Source organism: Metarhizium robertsii (genome assembly GCF_000187425.2).
Source record: "Metarhizium robertsii ARSEF 23 chromosome Unknown MAA_Scf_4, whole genome shotgun sequence".
Lineage (NCBI taxonomy): Eukaryota > Fungi > Ascomycota > Sordariomycetes > Hypocreales > Clavicipitaceae > Metarhizium > Metarhizium robertsii.
In genome coordinates this window covers 934,310-955,356 of record NW_011942182.1, presented here as the reverse complement: position 1 = coordinate 955,356, position 21,047 = coordinate 934,310, and the positions used below count along the sequence as shown (strand labels likewise).

Below are 21,047 nucleotides of genomic sequence, written 5' to 3'. Positions count from 1 at the left end.
CTAGCGATTCAAGCAAGTGCCTTCTGGCGACCATGATGCTTAGTGTTTGTTTTTTCATCTTATGAACTGTGACCACGCACGTCAGCTCCCGACTAACCGCAGCAGGGGGGTAAACAGAGTTATTTTAACTGTAAGTTGTGTGTTGTTCTCGAGAGACTGAGACACGGACGATGCTAACGCCGAGGCTGTGGGCGGATAACAAATTGTTACCCTACCCTATACACTAGATGAGACGATTTCTTACCCAGCCAACGTTTGACATGGTAGGACTGGATGCTGGCAAAATGTTGAGTTTTGTGAGATTTGAATACAACAGCAAAGACTCGAATTCCCTAAGCGATGAATTTCGGGCCGCCCCAGCGCCTCTGCCAAGCATCAAACTACATGCCTCCTTCGAAAAATAAGGTAGTGGCCAAGTTCCTCTGCGGTCTGAACTCAGGTCCGCTGGACGGGGTGTCCGATGAACAGATTTCAGACGAAGCTAACTGCCGAGTTATACATGCCACTAGCACGCTTGCAAAAATAACCTATTCAGGAATAGTCTTCATCGCCCGACGACCACACGGGCCTAAACATTTTGCCACCATGGCGCTCAGGCTAGCATGAACGAAACTGTGCTGGATTACTGCGAAATCCACCACGCTTCAAGCCTCATCTAAGTCGCCCGAAGGTGATTGCGGCATGTGACTGGCCTTCATGTATCAGCTCGTTCAAAGGACTGAAATTCAAGGCCATAGAAAACCGTCGCCGAACGGAGAATATTTGGTGGGACAACCCTCGGTGGCAGTGTCTTAAAAACGCCACCCATACTTCCGCGGCGCCATCACCGGGATGAGGCAGACGGGAAGTGCGCCGTACATCAACTAGAACTCGACATACTCCGTATACATCTGATATGATACGTCGATTTTGGGTGAGTCTTTTCTGGTGGCGCTTGCAAATATTGCGTATTTACAGAGTTGTGACATACTACTGCCCTTCCCCTTGTTTCCCCCCCTTCTTTTATGATATCACCGCCACATATCTGTTGGCTCGCAAAGCCATACCCGAGATATTACAACACGTCATATTACGGCGTGCGGCTTTTTATACACTCATCTAAAGCAAGCAGCACAATGACCGACGACAAAAAAAACGGATACACGATGCTATTCTGGGCCTTGAGAGAAGCAAAAAAGAGGCCAAATATTGTCAAGTGGCTACGTCTGGGCCTAGTCCGGCCCGTCGGCACACCTCTCCGTAAACCAACATTATGCTCCGTTAGATTCGTGCCATTGCTGCCCTTGTTTGCACAGAGGAGACGACTGTCGCGGCAAGAGATAGCCGGAGGCACTTAGAGTTTGAAAATCGAGGGAGCCACGTTTTTTTATCCCAGATTCAATCGCGTCTCCAGCATTGGTGTCGACATTGTTACACGATCTTGCCGCAGAAACCCCACCATACATATGCAGCAAAACGCAATCCCCAGACATGGACCTTGATCAGACGAGAGTTTTCGGGGCTGCCGCTTCGAAACCATTGGTGCAGCAGAAATACCCGTCGTGCCGGGTTCCAGCAGCCAAGAGGCGCCAAGATGACCACCACTTGGCCCTCGATCTCGAAAGGCTTCTGTTGTGACAAGATGGTGAGCACATTTGCCTCTGCTAGAGTCCGACTAAGAAAGCCGAGGACTTGGGCTAAAATGCTCCGTGGTTTAGAGCTAAAGTCGCTGTCACTGTACAATAACGGTCATTCTCCGGCCGTCTGGGCCTGGTTCAATGGTACTAGTACCACAGTGAGGACAAAGCTGGGATCTACATACGTGGTGGGTGTGCTCCGTACATCATATCCACATGAGAGAGTATCGGGAAAAAATAGTCTGGGTTAGCCTGTCAAGTATTAGGGACGAAGGAAATGGCAGAGCAAGTTGGAGCAAGGGTTTGCCTGAAAGCCACCCCGCAACTAAAATGGTATACGGGACATTGTACATACGGAGTACTAGTGTCTGGGAACGTGCTGGATGGTTGGGCGGCCACGTTGTTTTCCGACGCCATGGGCACGGACGACCAACAAACGCCTGTGCGCTGGGTTAGGAATCTCCCGTTGCCGTTTGCGTTGTCTCTCGACTCTGTCCTCGAATCAAGTTGGCGTCGGCAATGTGGGCAAGGTTGGGTAGTTGGTGAGTTGGCTTGGGCTGTCGATCAAACCCACATACTGCGGACTTGTCTTGACAATATGCACGACAACGGAGACTGAATGGCTGTGCCATTCTTCAGCAAATACGGAGTTGTCACGTCGTCTTTGCCATTTGCTGCCTGTGACGCCGCTGCGACAGGTTGCTACAACTAGGCCGCAACGACAAGTTCTGGCAACACACAGCCTGTCTCCTCAAAGGGTAATGTTGACAACATTACTCTTGACCAGCTAGCTTCCGGCATGAACTACTAACTAGTACTTGGTTACTATTTCGAATTTACAGTATGTATGTATGTGCATACATACAAACTTTGTTTAGTGGCGCATGGACCCTCTACACTACCTCTTCTTGGCTTGAGTTGCGCGGCTTTTGCAATGGTCAGTGGAGAGCCACTTCTGCGGCCTTGGCGACGAACTAGCGCCGCCACCAGTCGGATCGTTAGTCTGTGTTCCAGCCAAGGCGATCGTTTTTATTGCACAAGGCAACAGGGACAAGACGCGAGACATTGTTCTGGCTGAACATGCATGCCATGACTACGCAACCCTGCCCGTGGCCACCAGCAGCGTCTTTTGCCTTGCAGCGAGCGAGCACCACTAGGATCTGTGTTCCAAGTCTCGAGATTCTAAGGGCCTTGGGATCAAACCGAACAGGCTGTTGCTTGTCGTCGAGCGCTGGCGGCTGCCGAGCCAACCGGTTGGGAATCCAGCAGCACCCCTGTGCAGCGGTCCTTGAGTCCTACAACGCATTTGATACCATAATATTACGGACGACTTGTTGGAACCATGGGCCTACCGCCCAGAGCTGAGAAACACACCAACATTGTACCGAGTTTTGGGCTCCTTGGACAATGTCCCACATCGAGACTCAAGACTCCAAGACACCGATCCGCTTCTCTGGAGTCTCTGCCTGCAACCCTTCCCCCCCGATTGGTTTCGAGATTTACTAGTCGACAGAGCACCTGGAAAGCCCAGACAAGGGTCATATCCCACCAGACAGGACAAGACGGCGATCCACTCCTGGAAACCTTGTCGACAACCTCCTCGAGCGCAGTCTGGAGAGAGGCGACCAAAGCAGAGCTCTAGTACTGTAACCATGCATAAACGTCCCAATACGCCACCGCCCTTGATCGGACTAGTACTACCAAGGTAGTCAGTCTCCTTCCATCTGAAATTGAGTTCAGAGCGCTACCAGAGGCGCAGGCCTAAGCTAGGAACCCATGCGCAACGAGCACCCGCTTCTCCAGTTTCCCGTTGGACTACCAGCCAACCGGGCTGCCATGGCCAAACAAGATTGCGGTCCGAGGAGGGTATTACACGTCGTGGCTTGCTCTCAACATCTTATGGTGCCAAACGGTTTGACCGTCGAGAGCTAGGGGTTCCGCCCTTCATCCATCTGAGTCCCTGTCAGCCCTCTTTAACATCCATTTCCGCTCTCGTCGGGACTTTGGCCTTCTCCTCCTCAGATATTTAATTTCTGACCTTGGCATAAGACCACTACCATCATCGCTCCCTGTTGGCAAAAAGATGAGCTATCAGCGCTTTGAGTGGCCTGCAGACAGACTGGCCCACGCTGATAGTCTTCGGGACGGTCCTTTGCTGCCACCCAAGGACGCCTTCTCGTTTGACCTAAAAGAAGCCCTCGAGCTTCCACCATCTATTCCAAGCTCCCCTTCTGCGTCTACCCTCTCTGTTACAGCAGTGAACAGATCCTTTGAAGGTGGACCGCCACCGGTCATCAACAGGCCTCCGCCCTTTCTTCAACAACAACATCAACATCAACAGCAGCTGCAGCAGCAACAACAACAACACTTCCAACAGCTACACGCCCAGCAGCAGTTGCAAGCATCTCCTGTGCACCTCCAGCGCGTCATCTCTCACAGGGGGTTCAACATGGCTTCCACACATAAGGCCCAGGCGCAATGTCTTTCACTCAGTTCTGAAGTCGCTACTGCATGCGATAGGATTGCGGAAAAGATGTCCGAGTTCGCAGGGTTGGTGAAGCACTTCCCACACGGATTCGGCCCCTTGGCCCGTGACGTGCTCGACACTTGCCAGGTTCTTTTCTACATCGAGGCGGGCCTTGGCGAGGCCTCTCGCAACGACCAATCCCTCCCTCTTGATATGATCACCGTACTCGAGAAGAAATTTCGAGCGGCGCAGATTACCTTTCGTGCTCTTGACCATGTTGTAGTCAAGTTGCTTGAACATGAAACCAAAGGCGCCATGGGTCGTATGCGCCGCGGCTTCGGCAAGATGTTTGGAGACAACAGCCTCGAGCGAATGAACGCAGCTGTAAACAAAACGCGAGAAGATTTGAAGGTTGGCGCTCTCATGTTCCAATTCAAGCTTGGTGCTGAAAAGATGGAGAGCGAGCTTGGCATCGGATACATTGGTCTTGCCTCTGCTTTGGACGGAACCGAGTTTCGACGCCAACGTGCCGAGTCATTGGCGGCCTCTGAGGAGAAGAGCTCGGCATACCGCGGCACAACCAGGGTTCCGTCCCAACACCGAAGTATCGATGATAGCCACGTTGCCATGATCACACAGTCTCCGCTGCCTCTTCTGCCACCCATCCCCAAGGCGGAGCTGTCGCCTCACTATGGTCACGACTCCTCCCATGGAGACAGCAATGGCTTCACCTCGGTATCAGATTACAGCCATCTTAGTCCTGGAGTGAAGAGGTACACCTCGAGCTCAGCCGCAAGCTCTTACGATGGGCATCAGTCGAGACGAGCAACGGGCCAAGAAAAACTCAGCGCGTTTGAGGAAGAAATTGAAAACAGCACAGCGTTGGATGAGCTGGTGGCGGATGTCAAGTCTCGCGAGCTAGACAGCTCCAAAGTACTCAAGCCAGACAGCGAGGCATTTGGCATGCCTCGCCGAAAGCCTCGCACCAATGCCGACGCAGATAGGCCAAATGTCAGGCAGGTTTTGGTATCTGCGGTTCGTGCCAGGGACCATAAGCTTCTTTTACAGCTTCTGGATCGGGGTGTTTCTCCCGACACTGGCACCGAAGCTCACGCTCTCAACGAGGCTATCCTCTCCCATGACGCCGAGAGCATTCGCATGTTGCTTCTGTACGGCGTGGACCCCAATGCCACCGACAAGCATGGTGTGAGTCCACTTGTTGCAGCGGCAGAGAAGTCATATCTGGATGCTGCCATTGCGCTTGTCAAGTACGGCGCAGATCCCAACATGTCTGTCGGTCCTGAAATGGACTCGCCAATTTCCATTGCTGCTGTAGCCAACAATGTCAGCTTCACACATCTGCTCCTGATGTACGGCGGAAAAGCAAAGCAATCGCTGTCAAACGGCGACACCCTTCTCATTGGAGCCATCAATAAGAAGACTCCCAAGACATTGATCGACCTGCTTCTCAACTACGGGGCGGACGCCAACGAGAAGAGCAGAGAAGGTAAAAGCGCTCTTTTCCAAGCAATTACCAGTGGCAGAGCCGACATCGTCACGTCCCTCATCGAGCACGGCGCCAACCCTAATAACCCTGGGCCCAAGCACATGCTCTGGCCGGCTATCCATGAACCTGCCTGCCTGCAGGTGCTCCTCGCCAACAAGGCAGACTACAAGAAGGCCCCTGGTCTCATGGAGCTCGCCACGAGTGTCAACAGCATGGAGGTCATCAAGATCCTCCTCAAGGCGGGCGTCGACCCCAACGCCAAAAAGGACGGCGTCTACACCCCCCTGTGTACATCGATCCGCGACAACCGCAAAGACATCTTCGACCTCCTCCTACGAAGCGGTGCTGATCCCAACGCTCCCGCCAGCGAATACCCATGTTTCAAGTGCGTCACTCACCACCGAGAGCACTTTCTCCCTGCTCTCGTCGCCGCCGGCGGCAACCTAAACTCCCCCAAGGGCATCCTCGAGACGGCCGTGACATCCAAGAACGGCCCGGCCCTGAAATGGCTCCTCGACCAGGGCGTCGATCCCAACGACAAGACGCCCAAGGGCCACACAGCGCTCACCAGCGCCATCCGCGACAACCACGTCGGCTTCGTGGACACGCTCCTCGCGCGCGGCGCAAACCCCAACATCCGAGGCGAAGACTGGCCCGTGTGCATGGCCGTCCACAACCCCGACCTGCTAACCCGCGTGCTGGCCGTACTGGCCGAGCCCCGCGCCTTCAGGGGCGTCCTCGAGCGAGCCGTCTGCGCCAACCAGCTCGAGTCGGTCAAGCTCCTCCTCGCCGCGGGCGTGTCGGTGGAGGACAAGAACGTCGGCGTCTTCTCACCCCTGACGTCGTCCATCCGCGAGCTCCACAAGGACATCTTCGTCTTCCTCATCAACGAGGGCGGCGCCGACGTCAACGCCCCCGGCGAGCACCTGCCCATCGTCAAGGCCCTGCGCCGCTGCGCCACCGAGGCCCCCGAGGTCATCGACATGCTGCTCGAAAAGGGCGCCGACCCGAACAAGATGTACAGAGGCTGGAACGGCATCATGCAGGCCCTGGAGAACGGCGACGCAGACATGCTCAAGAAGCTGGCGCAGAAGTCGGGCGTCGACCTCGACGTCCGGGACGAGATGGGCAGAACCGTCACCGAGATTGCCATTTCGAGACGGTGGGAGGAGGGCGTCGACATTCTGCTCGCACACGCCAAGTAGGCCTTGCCACGAATTGTTCTGGTTTCCCTTCTATTTTTTTTGTGTCGCAATTGTTTGGATAGGCGGGCTAGTAGGCTCCCACTTTTTGCACTGATACCACGGGTGTACGATATACATAATATTACTACGGGAGGCAACTTCAGCCCCCTCTGGGTCGCTACGGAATATAATTTGACATCATTGATCAGACATGTTGCTAAGGCGGTGCACAATGAGGCATTGTGGCTTGTAGACCGAGCACATTAATATACTCTTTCGTTGACGTTCTGGCACAGCAATCAATCGTGATGATTCCATGAAGATGCTTATCTAGAAGAAAACACGTCCACAGCGGCGCTTTACTGCGACACGAGAAATTCTCGCGACAGACATGTCGATCGACACTGCCGAGTATGTATGTACCTTGGAATAAGCCACGAGACATTGCGGCGTGAATTCAACAGCGTCTCATTGAGGCTGGTGTTTCACTTGATATCATCCATGCCTTTTAGTAGAACCCCTCGTCTTTTGCAACTTGATCAGCATCTACTTTTGCGATACCGCAACTATTCCCTGACGTCGCACTCAAAAGTCGCGCGGGCACAACTCTGCGTCGTGAATACATACTCGACTTTGGTTGGTGCGTTTGATCGACGCGGAATTATATTCGTTGGTACGTCTCGACCCCGCCCTCGTGTCGGGGGACACCTGGGATGGGATGGGATGCGATGCTGAACCCTAACCCTTGGAACCTGGCATCGTGGGATGTACAACCCAGCAAGCTTGCATGTGTTGGTGTGTTGTTTCGGGCCAACAAAACGAAATGCGAAAATAACGGATGAAGCAGTCCGCACTGGGCGATCGGCAGGAACCCTTGCAGAGCAGGACCCGACTAATCTGCCATTTGGCCAAAAAAGCAACAAAAAGTTTATGCTTGTTACAGATTTATTAGGTCTCTGGTACCCGAGTCATTCTTACTTTAGTCACATGTACTGTACTACTGTGCGTTGTCATGATTAGCGAGCCCGTAGCTGGGCACGTGGTTTCAATGTTTCCAGATTACTTGCATCCAACACCCGTCGCTGGGATTGTAATGCAAGTTGTGGGGTAACATTGAACCCGTTTCTGGGCTCTCCTCGCTGCTACCTTTTGCATATAACTCGAAAGAAAGTAGCGCCTTGCTCGGTTTATGGTTTCAGGCTGCTTCTTATTAACATCGGATTATAGTCGCCCACCATGCTGCCACATTACAAAATACTCGCCAAGATACTCGGCAAAGCCAAATGACATGTTGGGCGGACGGACATGTGTCGTCAGGAGTGTACACTGCATGCAGCTCTGTTTAGGACTAAAAATACTCCATGTGCAGACTCGCTTCGATGCTGGCCGAGCTACCCGAGTACGGAGGCAGGAGGCAGCAGAGAGGGTGCTTGTGCCACCCATCTTGCGCAGAGAGCAGGCCCGAGAATGGCGGTGATTCGTTTGAGTTTGCTCGGCAGGCCCCGTGTCCTTGGGAACACAACCACAGCAGCTGTTGGCTGGATGCCATTGCGTCACTCCAATCACTACGACTGTCGCCGTGGTTGTTTCAAGTTTTGTGGTGTGGGGTTTGACACTGGCGCGTTGACATTCGGATTGATCATCGAGTAAAGCCTCCGGCCGTTGATCTTTTCAGGCCACGCTCCTCGTGGATCTCGTCGAGACCCAAAACCCAATCACCACGCTCGCATCAGCGCCAGTTTTGCGATGCGCAGGCTCTCCACCTGACATGCAGACTTGAGCGCTAAGACGCAAAGCAAAGACTGAGACAGGAACGCTGCCGCGCTTAGGAATCCAGATTGTCTCGGAGTTTGCAGACCTGGTTTTGCGTGTGGTTGCTGGATGAAGGGAAGGGTGGCCAAAGTGCGGCGTAGCATGCTGTTACCGGGTCCTCGTATTAATTCATGGCTGTCAAAGCGATCATGCCAGGATTGGCCCTTTAGGCTTGCCGTCATGGGCATCGACATTTCCAGTTGTCGAGGCCGCGAGACGACGGCCTTTTCGTTTCACAGGGGTGGCTTGTCCATGGCCCCTGACTACTGCAGCCACGTATGTATCCAAGCACATGGCTGTGCAAGACCCCTAGTTCTTGCTCGGCCACATTGATCCTCGGGATGGGAAAGTGAAAATCATTCGTTTTGCACCGAGTGCTACTCTGTTGTGCAATGTACATACTGAATATTACCGAGTAGATATGCCAGCTGTCAGGTTCGCCGCCAGCATGCCTGGGGAATGGAGGTTGTCTGGTTGGTCCAAAGACAACATTGAAGCAAAGGGAATGAATGGCTGGAGACTTCAAGGCATGCGCAAGCCCTCCGCCGGTATGCTCATTGGCCCTCCAGCCGCATTGACCTGACACTCTTGTCGAACAAAGGCTTTGGGTTTTCTTCTCCCCTCATTGCGCCTGCGTGCGTCATTTCGACTTTTTCTGTCTGCTTGGTCGTCATGGTCATAATTTCCGTCAGGAGGCCCCCATGTAAGACCTCCATGGATTTCCCCGACAACCCCGCTGCTATTCGTGGTAGTTTCTGTTTGGGATGCCCTGTCATATGGCTGTCATTTGGCTGTCTGTCGCAGAGAAGGGCCAGGGATCATGACGGATGAGTTGATGGAATGAACTGGGCCCACTATGCTTGCCTTCATATCGAACCTTTTGCTCCTTCCACAACTGTTAGTGGTGTGCGTGCCTGCTCCTGAAAAGTACTGCCAATTCCCGGCTCACAACCAATCCGTAAAGTATGTAGTGCACAATTTGCCTGCTTCCCTCAATGCGTGGCTTCGCTCTTCATGTCGTCCCTTGCCGCAACGAGCTGTGCCGTACAGTGAGTGGGAGTCGAAAAGTATTGAACCAGAGGTACCTGGCTATCGCGCTTTATATTATATGTATTACAGTAGCGTGTATACTTCTTGGTGGGTAAATATTGACATTCTATGCCCGTCAATGCTTAATGGCTTGATACCTGCGCCTGTGCCTGTGCCTGTGCCCGTGCTTGTGCCTGTGCTTGCGCTTATGCTTGGCCTTGGCACTTGCACTGCATCAACCTGCATCCATCTTGCCAGACAGACCCGTCAGGTTCGCTTAGCCGCTCCCCTCCTTCCTTCTCCCAAGCAAGTGTCACATCATCAAATCCCATCCTCCTTCCTTTGTCGCTCGTTGACCCTCACTTTCCTTAAATTCATCATAAACGACCAAGACTTTAGTGGCAAGTCTTCGACGTCACGTCATTCATTTACGCCAACATCTTGTGCGCGTTGGGTTTTCATAGTATCCTGATCACACGATCGACACAACGTTGCGTCGCACAGTCGACTCAGAAGCGATACCATGGGTCGACTTTTACCGCTTTTCCTGGGTGTCCTCAGCACGCTGCATATTCTCGGGGTTTCTGCGCAAACAGCCCCAGCATGTGTTGTGAGTCTGACAATTTGTCATCCCCAGTCGCTCTTATTACAATTGTCTTTTGATTTGAACAAGACATTCAAGGATCCCTTACTCACTATAGCTCCCAGGAAACCTGCACGAATGAGGTCCGAAATAAATTCGCAGATTTAAAGTGCTCGGATGCAAATGCTGCACCTTGCTTCTGCACGAACCCAACGTTTTCTGCCGCCATTCTCGAGTGCAGCAAGCCGCAATGTCAAGCAACTGCCGACAACGTCTTCACTTATCTCACGTCGCATTTCTGTGTCGGTAAGTGATCCTCCAACTCAGAGCTCCTCGACGGAGAATTTTCATACGGGAGACTGAATGTGTATAGGCCAGCCACTCCCTAAGCCTGATAATACAGCTGCTCCGAGCTCCGAGGCCTCGCAAACGCCAACTCCATCAGCCCATGCTACCACCAGCACATCGGCTGTGCCCGAGCCCTCGTCTTCTGCAATCTCGTCTTCTACAACTGCTACCCCAGCCGCAACGACTTCGATGAGCACCGAGTCGACCCCCACTTCTGCTACCGTTGAAACAACTGGCACACCTACAAAATCGTCCTCGCCGTCTTCAACCTCAGACAGTGCTCCGAGTGCTACTTCCTCCAGCGCTGCTACAGAGGGCTCTTCATCCAAAGGTCTATCCCAAGCGGCAATTGCTGGAATTGGTGTCGGCATAGGTGCTGCTGTCATTGCTATTGCCGGCATTGTTATTTGCATGCTGCTCAAGGCCCGAAGACGCAAGCCAGGTCGCAACGGCCACAACAGGGATATTTCGAAGCCACTTCCCGGCCCTGACAGGATGTATGCTCATCGTAACACCAGCTTTAGACGCAACCGGGACCACTCTATGGAAAAGTTCGGCAATGATCTTGAAATGACCTCCCACCGTTATGAAGACATGGTGCCCCGGACCCAGCCTAGGACCTTGGTGTAAAGATATATGAGTAGGTGAATAGTACCGGGGTGGCCTCGAATGTCAGAGATGAGAGCACAATTGAGTTTGTTCTGCCCCCGGAGGAGGCTGTGTGCTACGCTCTCCATCCATGGAATGAGTCCCCTTTCAATGGGTTGGAATTGCAACTATATATCGGCCGCAGCATATTCTTCTGACCAGCCATCCGGTGTGGGTGTAGTATAATATTAGTAAAATCACGGATTGATGAAGCAGAACCAAGGTCTTGTCTATTGACATGTTCCGTACATTCATATGGATGCCCGATGCATTAGGACCCACTGGGTGTGGCAAAGCAGAAGCAGGCTTAGTTTTTGCCCCGAACAAAAAGCGCTTTATTTTCTGTTTATCTATCAGAAGTTAGTTCTCCTAAGGTAGTCTGTTGGAGTTGGGCGTTTAATTCCAGTCCAACCCAACACGATTACATCGCTACCTAGGTATTCAATGTACATATGGTGTTACAAAATTGTGTCTGTGAAAGAACACATCTGGTGTGAGGTTTCAAAGTTGTTGAGTATGGTCTTGCGCCTTTACCATGAATAGTAGGGTCGCTGTCCATGGATACGGCGGTTGGGCAGGTGAACCCAGGGTCCCTTAGCAGCCTTCTTAGCCTCTCGTTCCTCATGCTCTCGTATTCTCGTCTTTTCCTCTTTCAACAGAACTGTGAAGCCTGTAAACGACCAAACCATTAGTGAACGACCGACAAGCGGGTGAGGAAGAGAGTCAAGACCAACTTGTACTAGGGTGTTGAATAACGCCCATTCTCCCACGGCCCTTGTAATCAATCTCCTTGCCTCGCCACGGTCCACGCCCAACCCAAGACTGCGCGACATACATGCGCGTCGGGTCCGTCACCTCAACCCATTTGCCCTCCCTCGTGAATATCTTCCTGGGCTTGTCGAGCACCTCCCCATTGACCTTGCCCAGGCCCATGCCCCTCTGCGCAATGGCCAAGTCCCTGGCCTCCTCCAAGTAGTACTTGACCTCGGCGGCCATCTTCTTCTTGGACCACTGCATTTGCGAAATCGCCTCGTCGACGGGCTTGCCGGCAATCTGTCTCGACAGCATGACCAGCTTCTTGACGCTCGTCGGCATGAAGTGGCTCTTGTGCAGGAGCTGCCGCTCCGTCGCCTTGATCCGGTCCTCCTTGGAGACGGCGCCGTTGCTGCGCACCATTTGGATTACTTTTCTGCGCTGCCAGCGCATTCTGCTCCTGGGATCGGGGTCCGTCACCATGGCCATGTTTTCGCGCGTCTTTTGCTCCAGCTGCTGCTGTTCCTGCTGCTGCTGCTGCTGGGCGGTCGCCTCCCGAGCAGACGAGGGCCCAGCGGCGTCGATTTCCTCCTGGAAGATGTTATCCGACACGGAGCCGTGCATGTTTCGCTCGAGAAAGGCAGCCCGCTTCTTGGGGTCGTCGAGCTCCGCGGTGGCGTCTTGGGCCGCCTTGGACGAGGGGGAGTCCTTTGCGCCGGGCCTGCCCCAGCCCTTGAAGATGTTGACGGACCATTTGGTGCGCATCTGCGTGGTGCTTGTGCCGCCGCGGGCGCTGGGGAGCGAGGGCCGGACTGGACAAGGGGCGCCTATGGCGACGACCGGGAGAACTGTCAGCGAGAGCATGAAAGGCGAGGATTCGGGAAGAGGGGGTTGCGGGTTGAATTACCTGGGAGTGCTAGCCGGCGGCTAGCTAGGCGTAAACTCATGGCCGCAAAGTGTTGCGAGCAGCAGCCTTGATCCTACCGCCCGTGCAAGCTTGCAACCTTTGGTCGCTGATGAAGTGAACTTGTTTGCCTTGGGAAACCAATTGAGTAGCTTTTTGCCTTGGCCCGGACTTCACCCGCTGGGTTTGGGGGGACAGAGCTTGCACGTGACTGTCTTAGCGGGATTAACCATCAGGCCATGCTTTCCTCGGTCCACCCAACGTTGTCCGCTGAACGATCCTTTTAATTCTCGACGTCGTCAATCAACACCTCGCATTACTCGTCAAAACCGTTGTCGTCTGCTTCGGAAAGCAAATTTATTCACAATGCCTGCTGCTCCCATTACCGGTGTACGTTTTTCGCGACTCAATGGCTCGGAATGGGGCGGAAGAGGAGGACCGTGGAGAGCTTGGAAATTGTGGCATGCTGACTGGTTGGAATAGATTTTGCGACGACGCCTGATTCTTGATCTTGGAGTCGGTCTGGGTACGTTTGATTTCTTTTCGGGTGATTGGAAAGCTTGCGTAGCGCTTCTTCATTTCTTCATGGAGGATTTCTTTTTGTGGCCGTCGGAGCGCTGGGCGGAGAGGGAGTCATAGGATCGTGTGCTAACGCATCTCAGGCGCCGGCTTCGCCATGGCCAACCTCTTCTGGTGAGACGAACCGAAACGGATCAAAGGCAACATTTGGAGCGGGCTTTGTTGTTCTAACGGAGGATAGGTACGGCTACCACATGCCCCGAACCAATGCCCGCGATGCCTTCTACATCAAGCTGGAGGCTGAGCGTGCCGAGAACAAGCAGTAAGGAATGCTGCGGGGGCGAATCTGTGCTAGGAGAAGTGTACTCGGGGTGCGAAGAAAAGTAGAGAGTGTGGATGGCGGGCGGATATCCATTTTGTTTCACTGGCGTCGCTGCCGCAAAGCATAGAACGGGTGTGGGAAGAGCTTGGCTAGCTCGCTGGGCTGTAGTGTACAATAGACCAGGAACCCGGTGATTGATGCTTCAATATTCCTTTTGTGAACTTGGACATGTGGCCATGTGATCTACTGTGACGAATGGCGTCACTTGGAATCAGGCTTGGTGATGGTTTTGATGATCTCTGCGGCATTTCCTGCTTGCTTTCCATCCCCTCTCTTCGCGTCACGTTATACTATGAGGAATTACCATTGCGATAGATGAATGCTCACCGCTGGAGCTGCTCCCATTGACAGCCTCGGCTGTTCATATGCATAGAGGAGCAGTATCGCACCTGTGAGACTTGACCGGCCCTCTGCAGCCAAGACTTGGACATGTATATCGTACAAACACTATGCAATAGCCTGCAAGACATAATTTACATGCACCCCCAAATAAAATAATAGTACAGGGCATAATAAATGTCGCCCAGCAATCTGTTCCACGCAGCGGCCCGCCATAGCCGCCATCATGACAACTCACCTCGCCACATCATCATGCCAACTCCCCGACCACTGAAACGGCCTCTTCTTCCCTTCCCCATCGCCATCCTTCTGTTCTAGTTGCGCGTTCCGGCCTTCCCATGCCGTCGTTTCGACCATAAAACTCCCCTTCCTATCCGCGCACCTAGCCGCTTTGTCAGCACCCACCAGACGGCACAAACTCGAACGCAAGCCGAGAGAAACCAAAAGCACACAACACACACACGTGCACACGTACCTCCGAAAAAGCCTGTCCACTGGGAAACACTGCACCGCGCTCTCTCGCGAAAGCGGTCTCTGCACCTCGCATTTATACTGTAGCATCTGGAGCAATTCACAAGCCGAAAGGTCGATCTTGGAGTTTGCGCCGGGAGCCGGTTTGCGCCGGCGGCCGTGAACATCCAGCTGGATGCGGGCGGGCAGCTCGGACGCCGGGAACGAGTGGCACGGCGGAGTCATTACCGAAACACTGACAGAGCCGCCGGGCAGTCAGGGCCGTGGGCAGCGGTTGTGATGGACGAGGCGATTGGGGCGAGGGTTTTGGCGGGGATTGAAGAAGCGAGTCTGGAAGAGGTGAGTTGCGGCCGCAGCGCGCGGTGGTGGACATGGATGGACGGGGCCCGATGAGCATCACCACCACCGTTGACGTCTCTTCATCCTCCCCCCTTCCGATCTCGCATCTCGCTCCTGTTTTCACCGTCTTTTCATGAACCACGGCCGAGGGATGAGATTCTGCTTCATTTCCATCCTGCCGCCGTGCATGGCCGATTTTGGCCCCGGTCCAGCACGGGCAAACCGGCTAACATGACATCAACGCACTTGACAGATTCTCAAGGCCGTCCGCGGCAAACTCACCCCCGCGAGTGCCGTCAAGCAGACGCATATCCCGGCTCTTGATGCCCTTGCGGCGACGAGCCTTCGCCGCACGCAGTCGCGCACCATCTCCCTGTGCGGGCGTGCCCTGCCGCTGCTCTACGAGGTGATAGCGAGGCTCGTGTCTGCGCCGCACTTTTACACGCTTCTCGTGCTGGACTTGGACGCCCGCTTCGACCCTACCTGTCTGGAGACGGAGCCCTCGAACCTCGAGCACGTGTATGTTCAGCGGCCCGCGCAGAGTTCGCCCGAACACCTGCGCGGCCTGGTCGCCGCGGCAGAGGCCTTTATGCTGTATGACGACGCTACGAGGCTGAGCAGGGGAAGGGAGTGGTGGGGGACGGTGGTGATGGGCGGCCTGGCGGCGGGCGACTTGACGGCCGGGTGGAAGGGGTGGGCGAGGGTCGATAGGGCCGCCGTCATGGGGTTTGCCTTGGGCACGAGTGCCGAGGAGGCTTTGGCGCAGAGGGCGATGAGGGAGAGGGCGGTTGAGGGGGCAGGATGGGCTGTGAGCTCGGCGTTTGGAGGCTTTGGCTTTGGCGGCAAGGACGACATGGACGTTTGACGGCGTCGAAGGGATGGCGTTTTGGGGAATGTCCCTTCTCATCACACGTTGCGCTTGAACGCGGGCAGGTATTGCAAAGTCATTACTTGCATGTGTGTACGCACATCAGATGTCGGGCTATATTCTTATCATTTCCGCAGAAGACCAAAGCCTCCGGGTCCGCTACTACAACAACCACGTCCCCCCTGCCGTCCGCCTCGACGACCTCGTCGCTCGGTTTCCCTTGGAGCGTGACGCCCGGCCGCGTCGCACCGCCCATGCAGTTTTGCACTGAGAGGAGGGGAACCCGATGTACTCAATCGAGAGCGAGATGTAGGATGAAACAGGCCCGGAGTGACTTGTTGGGCGGCTAGAGATGCGGACGGCAGCAGTGCCGTGGCGGCGTATCGTGCCGTGGATGCAATAGAGTATCAACTGATTGAAGCAGCCTCGGGCGTCTTGACCAGACAAATTTCGAAAGCTCAGGATGGTAATGGCAAAGCTGCGATGCCTCAACGGGCCATTCTGTTCTTGTACTCACATCTCGTCCTACCGGTCTTGCACTCTCTATTCGTGTGTTCCTGTCGATGCAAGTGCGCGGCTTACATGACCCGAACTGGGCTATTTGGCCCTCCCAGATCGATCTGCACATGAGACAGCTGATGTTGTGTAACGTCAAGTGCAGCTTGGGTCGGATTTTTCCGTCAATACGGAGTAGTCTCGGGGCATTGGTGTCGGTCGGCGACTTTTGCCCTGGATTGGACAAGCCGGCCACAATGGAATACAATGGGAGGCAAAACGGACTTATTAGGTACTATGTAGGTACTTGGTCATCGCACCCTGTGCTATAATATACTACATAATATTAGTATGTCCTTATAAATAGGCAAGTATATCAGACCATGGCTGTATATATGAGATTTGATTGATACTTGGCAACTGAGGCGACCGCCGCCTTACTTCCGTCGGCTTTTGGCAAGCGGACGTCCGTCATGCCTGGTCAGGGGGTGGACGAATCGCCGACACAGTGATGGCACATCATGGCTAAAGCCAAGGTTGAGACCAAGTGCGTAAATGCAGTGCGTAAATGCTATTATGAATTCAATCGCTATTTAAAATGCCAAATGCTCATGATCGGGGTAAAATCTCTCGTTGACTCGAGTGCCGCGATACACTTTCAGCGTCCAAGTGTGGAAAGCGCCCACTTTCCCTGCTATTTCGCCCATCGCCCTCTCGCGTCTCCGTCACCATTACATCCTTGGTTACCAATATGCCACGCGCGGTCGGTGTGCGCTTCCGTTGCATCTCGTAGGATTCGTTGCTGCCGCCAATGGTGTCGGGATGTATTGGTCCATTGCCGTTTCTTCGCTGTTCCTGTCGCTCCCTCTGGCGATCCAATTCTCGCTTATCCCGTCTGCGCTTATTCCACAGGCCATACAAGGTGGGGGCATTTACGACGACGGTAGCTGTCAGCAATTCTGCGCTGGCCCAGGTGGTACGGTTTCCCTGGCTCCCGATATTGGCATAGTTGATGCGCAGACGCACGATGGTGACGACGATGATGAATATGCCGAGTGTGAAGAGGGGGTAGAGCTGTGCCTTTCTCCTCCATGGTGCCCTCAAAGATGCGACGACAGGTATTGGTAGGACGAGCAGCATGAAGTCGGTGACGATGTTGATAATGCCAAGAGCGAGGAGTTGAATGGGTGCTTTGGCGCAAGGACCTGTCGCGCACACATCCAGTTAGCTCATGGGTACGCCCAAAAACAAAATACGATATTGCAGAATCGCAGGCCGAGTTGGGAAACTATTTCATCGTACCAGGATCTGGCACAACCTGCCAGTATAATCGAAATGGTCTACATTCGGTAAAGGTGATAACTTCTACCGCAACATAGGACACGCAAAAGACGACGAGGTATCCCCTTATAATAATCTTTTCATATGCAAGATCGAGAATGAGTCGGCGATAAAGGTCTAGAAGCACGAGCTTCTGTAGCCAGAGACTTTTCATGTGAGGCGTCAGTATATTCTGCCTTGTTCAATCTTCTTGGGCCAAGGTAGCTTCAAGTGGGCAACCTACTATGAAATGTAGACGAAGCGGCCGGCGATTGACAACTTGCTTCCTATCTCACGCTGGTAGATTTCGGTTGCGGTGAAGTCGTGGTTTAATCGGTATCTCATGGACATACTGTTCGTTCCCCAAACGAGAACGACGTGAATGACAGCCAGTCTTATGAAGGCGCAAGCAATGGCACCCGCGGTGAAGTAGTCGCCTAAAATGAAGGACTGCTTTGCCACTTTCCTCCAGGCTAATCGTAGCGTCATGATGAGGATTGCTACGCAGCTAAACACCCAGTGGATGATGAGGGCGGTGTTTCTGGGCACTCGGTTCTTCATCACCTCCATCATCATGGCTCTTATTGACGCCCTTGTCTGGCCATTGCAGCTTCTCCAAACTAAGATGACGACAGGCTGCAAGTAGCAACTCGAAGCTGTTTATCGCCAAAATTCAAATTACAACAAACGACCCAAGCTATTCGGATGCTTGGCGCAGACTCGCAAACACCGAATAGCAGTGGCAAGTTGATCGAATGTTGAACCCAGAAAAGAAAAAAAAAAGAACCAACAGAGGGCGAGAGAGCTGTAATAGAGGTGAATCCTTGGCCAATTCCTGTTCCTGTACGATAAAGGATGGAAATACAACCCAATTTACTCTGTATGTAGCAATCCAATTGTGGTTCGTGGTCAATGTTTGACTTGAGGTCCAAGTAAGAAAAGAATGGCTGCTAATATTAAGTAGACCTTTGCAAAATTGAACACGCCCTTGTCATGTTGTCAGCCCTGCAAAGGCAAATACGCCGTACTCCGTACTACCGCGCCAAGGCCAATTTGTGGCCGTTGTCGATGCGAACGGGGGTGTTGGCTTGGGTGCTTCGCCTGCCCTGACCTGGTTGACCTGGTCATGATTCCAGTCCCTGGAGCCCGAGACCGCGGACATCGCCGTACGAGGTCCACCCCCTATCCGCCTGAATACTCGCTAAAGTTTTCGCATCATGAATGATGGGCCAAGCGCTCTCTTCAGCGGAGACATGGCATACAGGACTGTCGAAGCATGAGGCCAGCAAATGAAAGTGGTGGATCTTGCGAAGCGGTTTTCTGGTGTGGTGCCTGCATGCACACGTCAACTCGGAACATTAGCAACTGGATGCGATAGCCGGGAAGGAGCCGCCGAACGCCTCCTGCAGGTTGCGGTATTAGAGCGGTGGCCTTCGCCCCAGGAAGGAGCGAGTCATTGCATCTCCTGCCTGCCCGTCGTGCAGCAGCAGATGGACATTTCCGCGGACGGATCAACTGGTAGTCCTGACCATCAACCACCCTCTCAAGACTCAATTTCCTACCCATCACTGGGGTAGAGTAGTATTGATGTTGGTGGCTCCGGATATTATATATCGGCGACAGGAACAGTCCACGAACCATACGAGTGATGCCGTCCCACTTGACTCACCTCCGAGCCCGCCGCTGGTCACGACGAAGCAGAGAGCCAACATTGAGCCCGTGGCCGTGATGGGTATAAAATTTGGACACCGCGACTACTGCCAATTGTCAAGACTGCGCATGGTTGTCTTCAACGTCCCATGTTCGCAGCGGCTGTCAGACCACCGCTACCACAATAAGCTTGACGCCGTGCAACGCTCCACACGTGGCATCGGGTCACGGACGGGTTCCTCGTTGCAGATCGTAGTACGAGTTCCTTGAAATACGTTTGCCCAAGCTGTTCGCCTCCGTTGCCCCGCTCTTTTGCTGGCGGGCAGGCTTCGCTGGTCACTGACACTGATGTCTCGAGTTCCTCTCATGGCGGGGAGAATCTTCCGCGACCAGATGTCAACATTTACGTTGAGCAGCTGAAACCCGTCAACGGCACCACTCAACAGACCCCTATTGTCACCATTCACGGCCAAGCACAAACAGGTACCGTCGAGTATGTACAGCCTTTTTTTCTTGCTCAGCAGCTTCTCAAATACGGTGGCAGTGCACCCCACATAAAAAAAACGCGGCTTGTCACACCATGATGGGCTCCGAGCATGATTTAGCCATTTGAGATATCCATCTTTGCCTCCGCAGTATTTCAAGATGGGTGCATCATATTTCTCCCAACTTACATCATCTATGCCGCCATTCCTGCATGACTCTACTGAACTGGCATGCTTTCAGGACCCTTAACAAACTGCTCTATCTTTCTGAGGCCCACGAGATCACCTTCAATCGTGTCTGCCAGCTCCTTGGGCACCCAGTCTTCAGTATGTCCACCGCCAAAGTCCACAAGCCAAGTATTCATGTTCCTGTCAACTAGTACATTCGCCGGCTTGGCATCGCCCCAAGATATCCCCGCGGAGTGTAACAGGCAAAGAGTATCTCGGATTTGTCCTATCCACCGATCTTTTAGGGTGCCCGGCGTTTCTGGCCGTACTGCACAGGAGAGCGTCGTGCCACCACAGTCCACATCGGTGAGTAGTAGACCATATACCAGCCCGTTTCCGTCCTTGACGAGTCCCAGCAAGCGTGAGATGCGAAGCGATGCATCGACTGATGCGTTTCGGATGGCCTGGTACTTTGTAACCTCCTGTCTGAGGCTCCAATTATCACCCAGGTGCATCATCTTCAGAAAGGCCTTGGTGCCATCTGGCAACAGAACCCTCCTTGGTACATGAGTCGGAACTCTATCCCGGGTTTCTTGGTCAATCCAAACCTCGGACGGGAGATAGCCAGGCCACTGTTCATAGTACTCTTCGCGTAATGGAGTGCCATACCTTGATCCGCTATTTCGGCCAAGAGTCATGGGCTTTGCAACCAGCTTCTCGTGGATGCCGCAAATCTTGTAATGGTGCGTTTCTGGGGTAAGGAAATCTTGCACAGATCGTCTGCACGGGTTAGGCGAAGACTTCATTCCATAAAATATCGGAAAAAGAGGCTCGGCGGCCCAATCATACAAGTCATCAACAGTATTCCCATCAAGCTCAACATCCTCAGCAACCCGCAAAAAGAAGAGATATCTTTGAAGAAGTTGAGGGGATGCATCAAAGTTGCTCCTGGATAATTGGAGGACGAAGCGCACACCGTTGCACATGATGACAAGCTGGGAGTCGGTGTTGCGGCATGAAAATGTAAAGTCGATGACTTCCCAAGGCGGGAACGCGTCGTCACCCGCTCGGCTCAAAGAATCGTTTGCATTGTTCATGGCCAAAATGGTGGTAGATTGTGCAGCAGATGGTGCAAATGGCAAGTTATGTAGCCACATGTG

General features: G+C 53.5%; 7 protein-coding genes across 7 annotated transcripts; 4 read left to right on the top strand and 3 right to left on the bottom strand.

The window, feature by feature from the left end:
• Nucleotides 1-3,699: 3,699 nt before the first annotated feature.
• On the top strand, nucleotides 3,700-6,795 carry MAA_08246 (ankyrin repeat domain containing protein; the record flags this gene model as incomplete). Its single annotated transcript, XM_007826244.1, has 1 exon — nucleotides 3,700-6,795. One exon carries the CDS (start codon nucleotides 3,700-3,702, stop codon nucleotides 6,793-6,795), a length of 3,096 nt encoding a protein of 1,031 aa, XP_007824435.1.
• Nucleotides 6,796-10,138: 3,343 nt separating this feature from the next.
• MAA_08247 (Extracellular membrane protein, CFEM domain protein) lies at nucleotides 10,139-11,176 on the top strand (the record flags this gene model as incomplete). The annotated part of the gene is made up of 3 exons (XM_007826245.1): nucleotides 10,139-10,225; nucleotides 10,324-10,504; nucleotides 10,572-11,176. 3 exons carry the CDS (start codon nucleotides 10,139-10,141, stop codon nucleotides 11,174-11,176), a joined length of 873 nt encoding a protein of 290 aa, XP_007824436.1.
• Nucleotides 11,177-11,724: 548 nt separating this feature from the next.
• On the bottom strand, nucleotides 11,725-12,811 carry MAA_08248 (mitochondrial large ribosomal subunit; the record flags this gene model as incomplete). The annotated part of the gene is made up of 2 exons (XM_007826246.2): nucleotides 11,725-11,864; nucleotides 11,929-12,811. The coding sequence occupies 2 exons, from the start codon at nucleotides 12,809-12,811 to the stop codon at nucleotides 11,725-11,727; spliced, it is 1,023 nt and encodes a 340-aa protein (XP_007824437.2).
• A 406-nt stretch (nucleotides 12,812-13,217) lies between these two features.
• On the top strand, nucleotides 13,218-13,696 carry MAA_08249 (uncharacterized protein; the record flags this gene model as incomplete). Its single annotated transcript, XM_007826247.2, has 4 exons — nucleotides 13,218-13,241; nucleotides 13,335-13,377; nucleotides 13,514-13,544; nucleotides 13,612-13,696. 4 exons carry the CDS (start codon nucleotides 13,218-13,220, stop codon nucleotides 13,694-13,696), a joined length of 183 nt encoding a protein of 60 aa, XP_007824438.2.
• A 1,145-nt stretch (nucleotides 13,697-14,841) lies between these two features.
• Nucleotides 14,842-15,766, top strand: MAA_11066 (Peptidase M43, pregnancy-associated plasma-A; the record flags this gene model as incomplete). Its single annotated transcript, XM_011413032.1, has 2 exons — nucleotides 14,842-14,901; nucleotides 15,155-15,766. The coding sequence occupies 2 exons, from the start codon at nucleotides 14,842-14,844 to the stop codon at nucleotides 15,764-15,766; spliced, it is 672 nt and encodes a 223-aa protein (XP_011411334.1).
• Nucleotides 15,767-16,873: 1,107 nt separating this feature from the next.
• MAA_08251 (PTH11-type GPCR protein) lies at nucleotides 16,874-18,157 on the bottom strand (the record flags this gene model as incomplete). Its single annotated transcript, XM_007826249.2, has 3 exons — nucleotides 16,874-17,469; nucleotides 17,567-17,751; nucleotides 17,829-18,157. The coding sequence occupies 3 exons, from the start codon at nucleotides 18,155-18,157 to the stop codon at nucleotides 16,874-16,876; spliced, it is 1,110 nt and encodes a 369-aa protein (XP_007824440.2).
• Nucleotides 18,158-19,937: 1,780 nt separating this feature from the next.
• Nucleotides 19,938-20,984, bottom strand: MAA_08252 (protein kinase subdomain-containing protein; the record flags this gene model as incomplete). Its single annotated transcript, XM_007826250.1, has 1 exon — nucleotides 19,938-20,984. The coding sequence occupies one exon, from the start codon at nucleotides 20,982-20,984 to the stop codon at nucleotides 19,938-19,940; it is 1,047 nt and encodes a 348-aa protein (XP_007824441.1).
• Nucleotides 20,985-21,047: the final 63 nt, after the last annotated feature.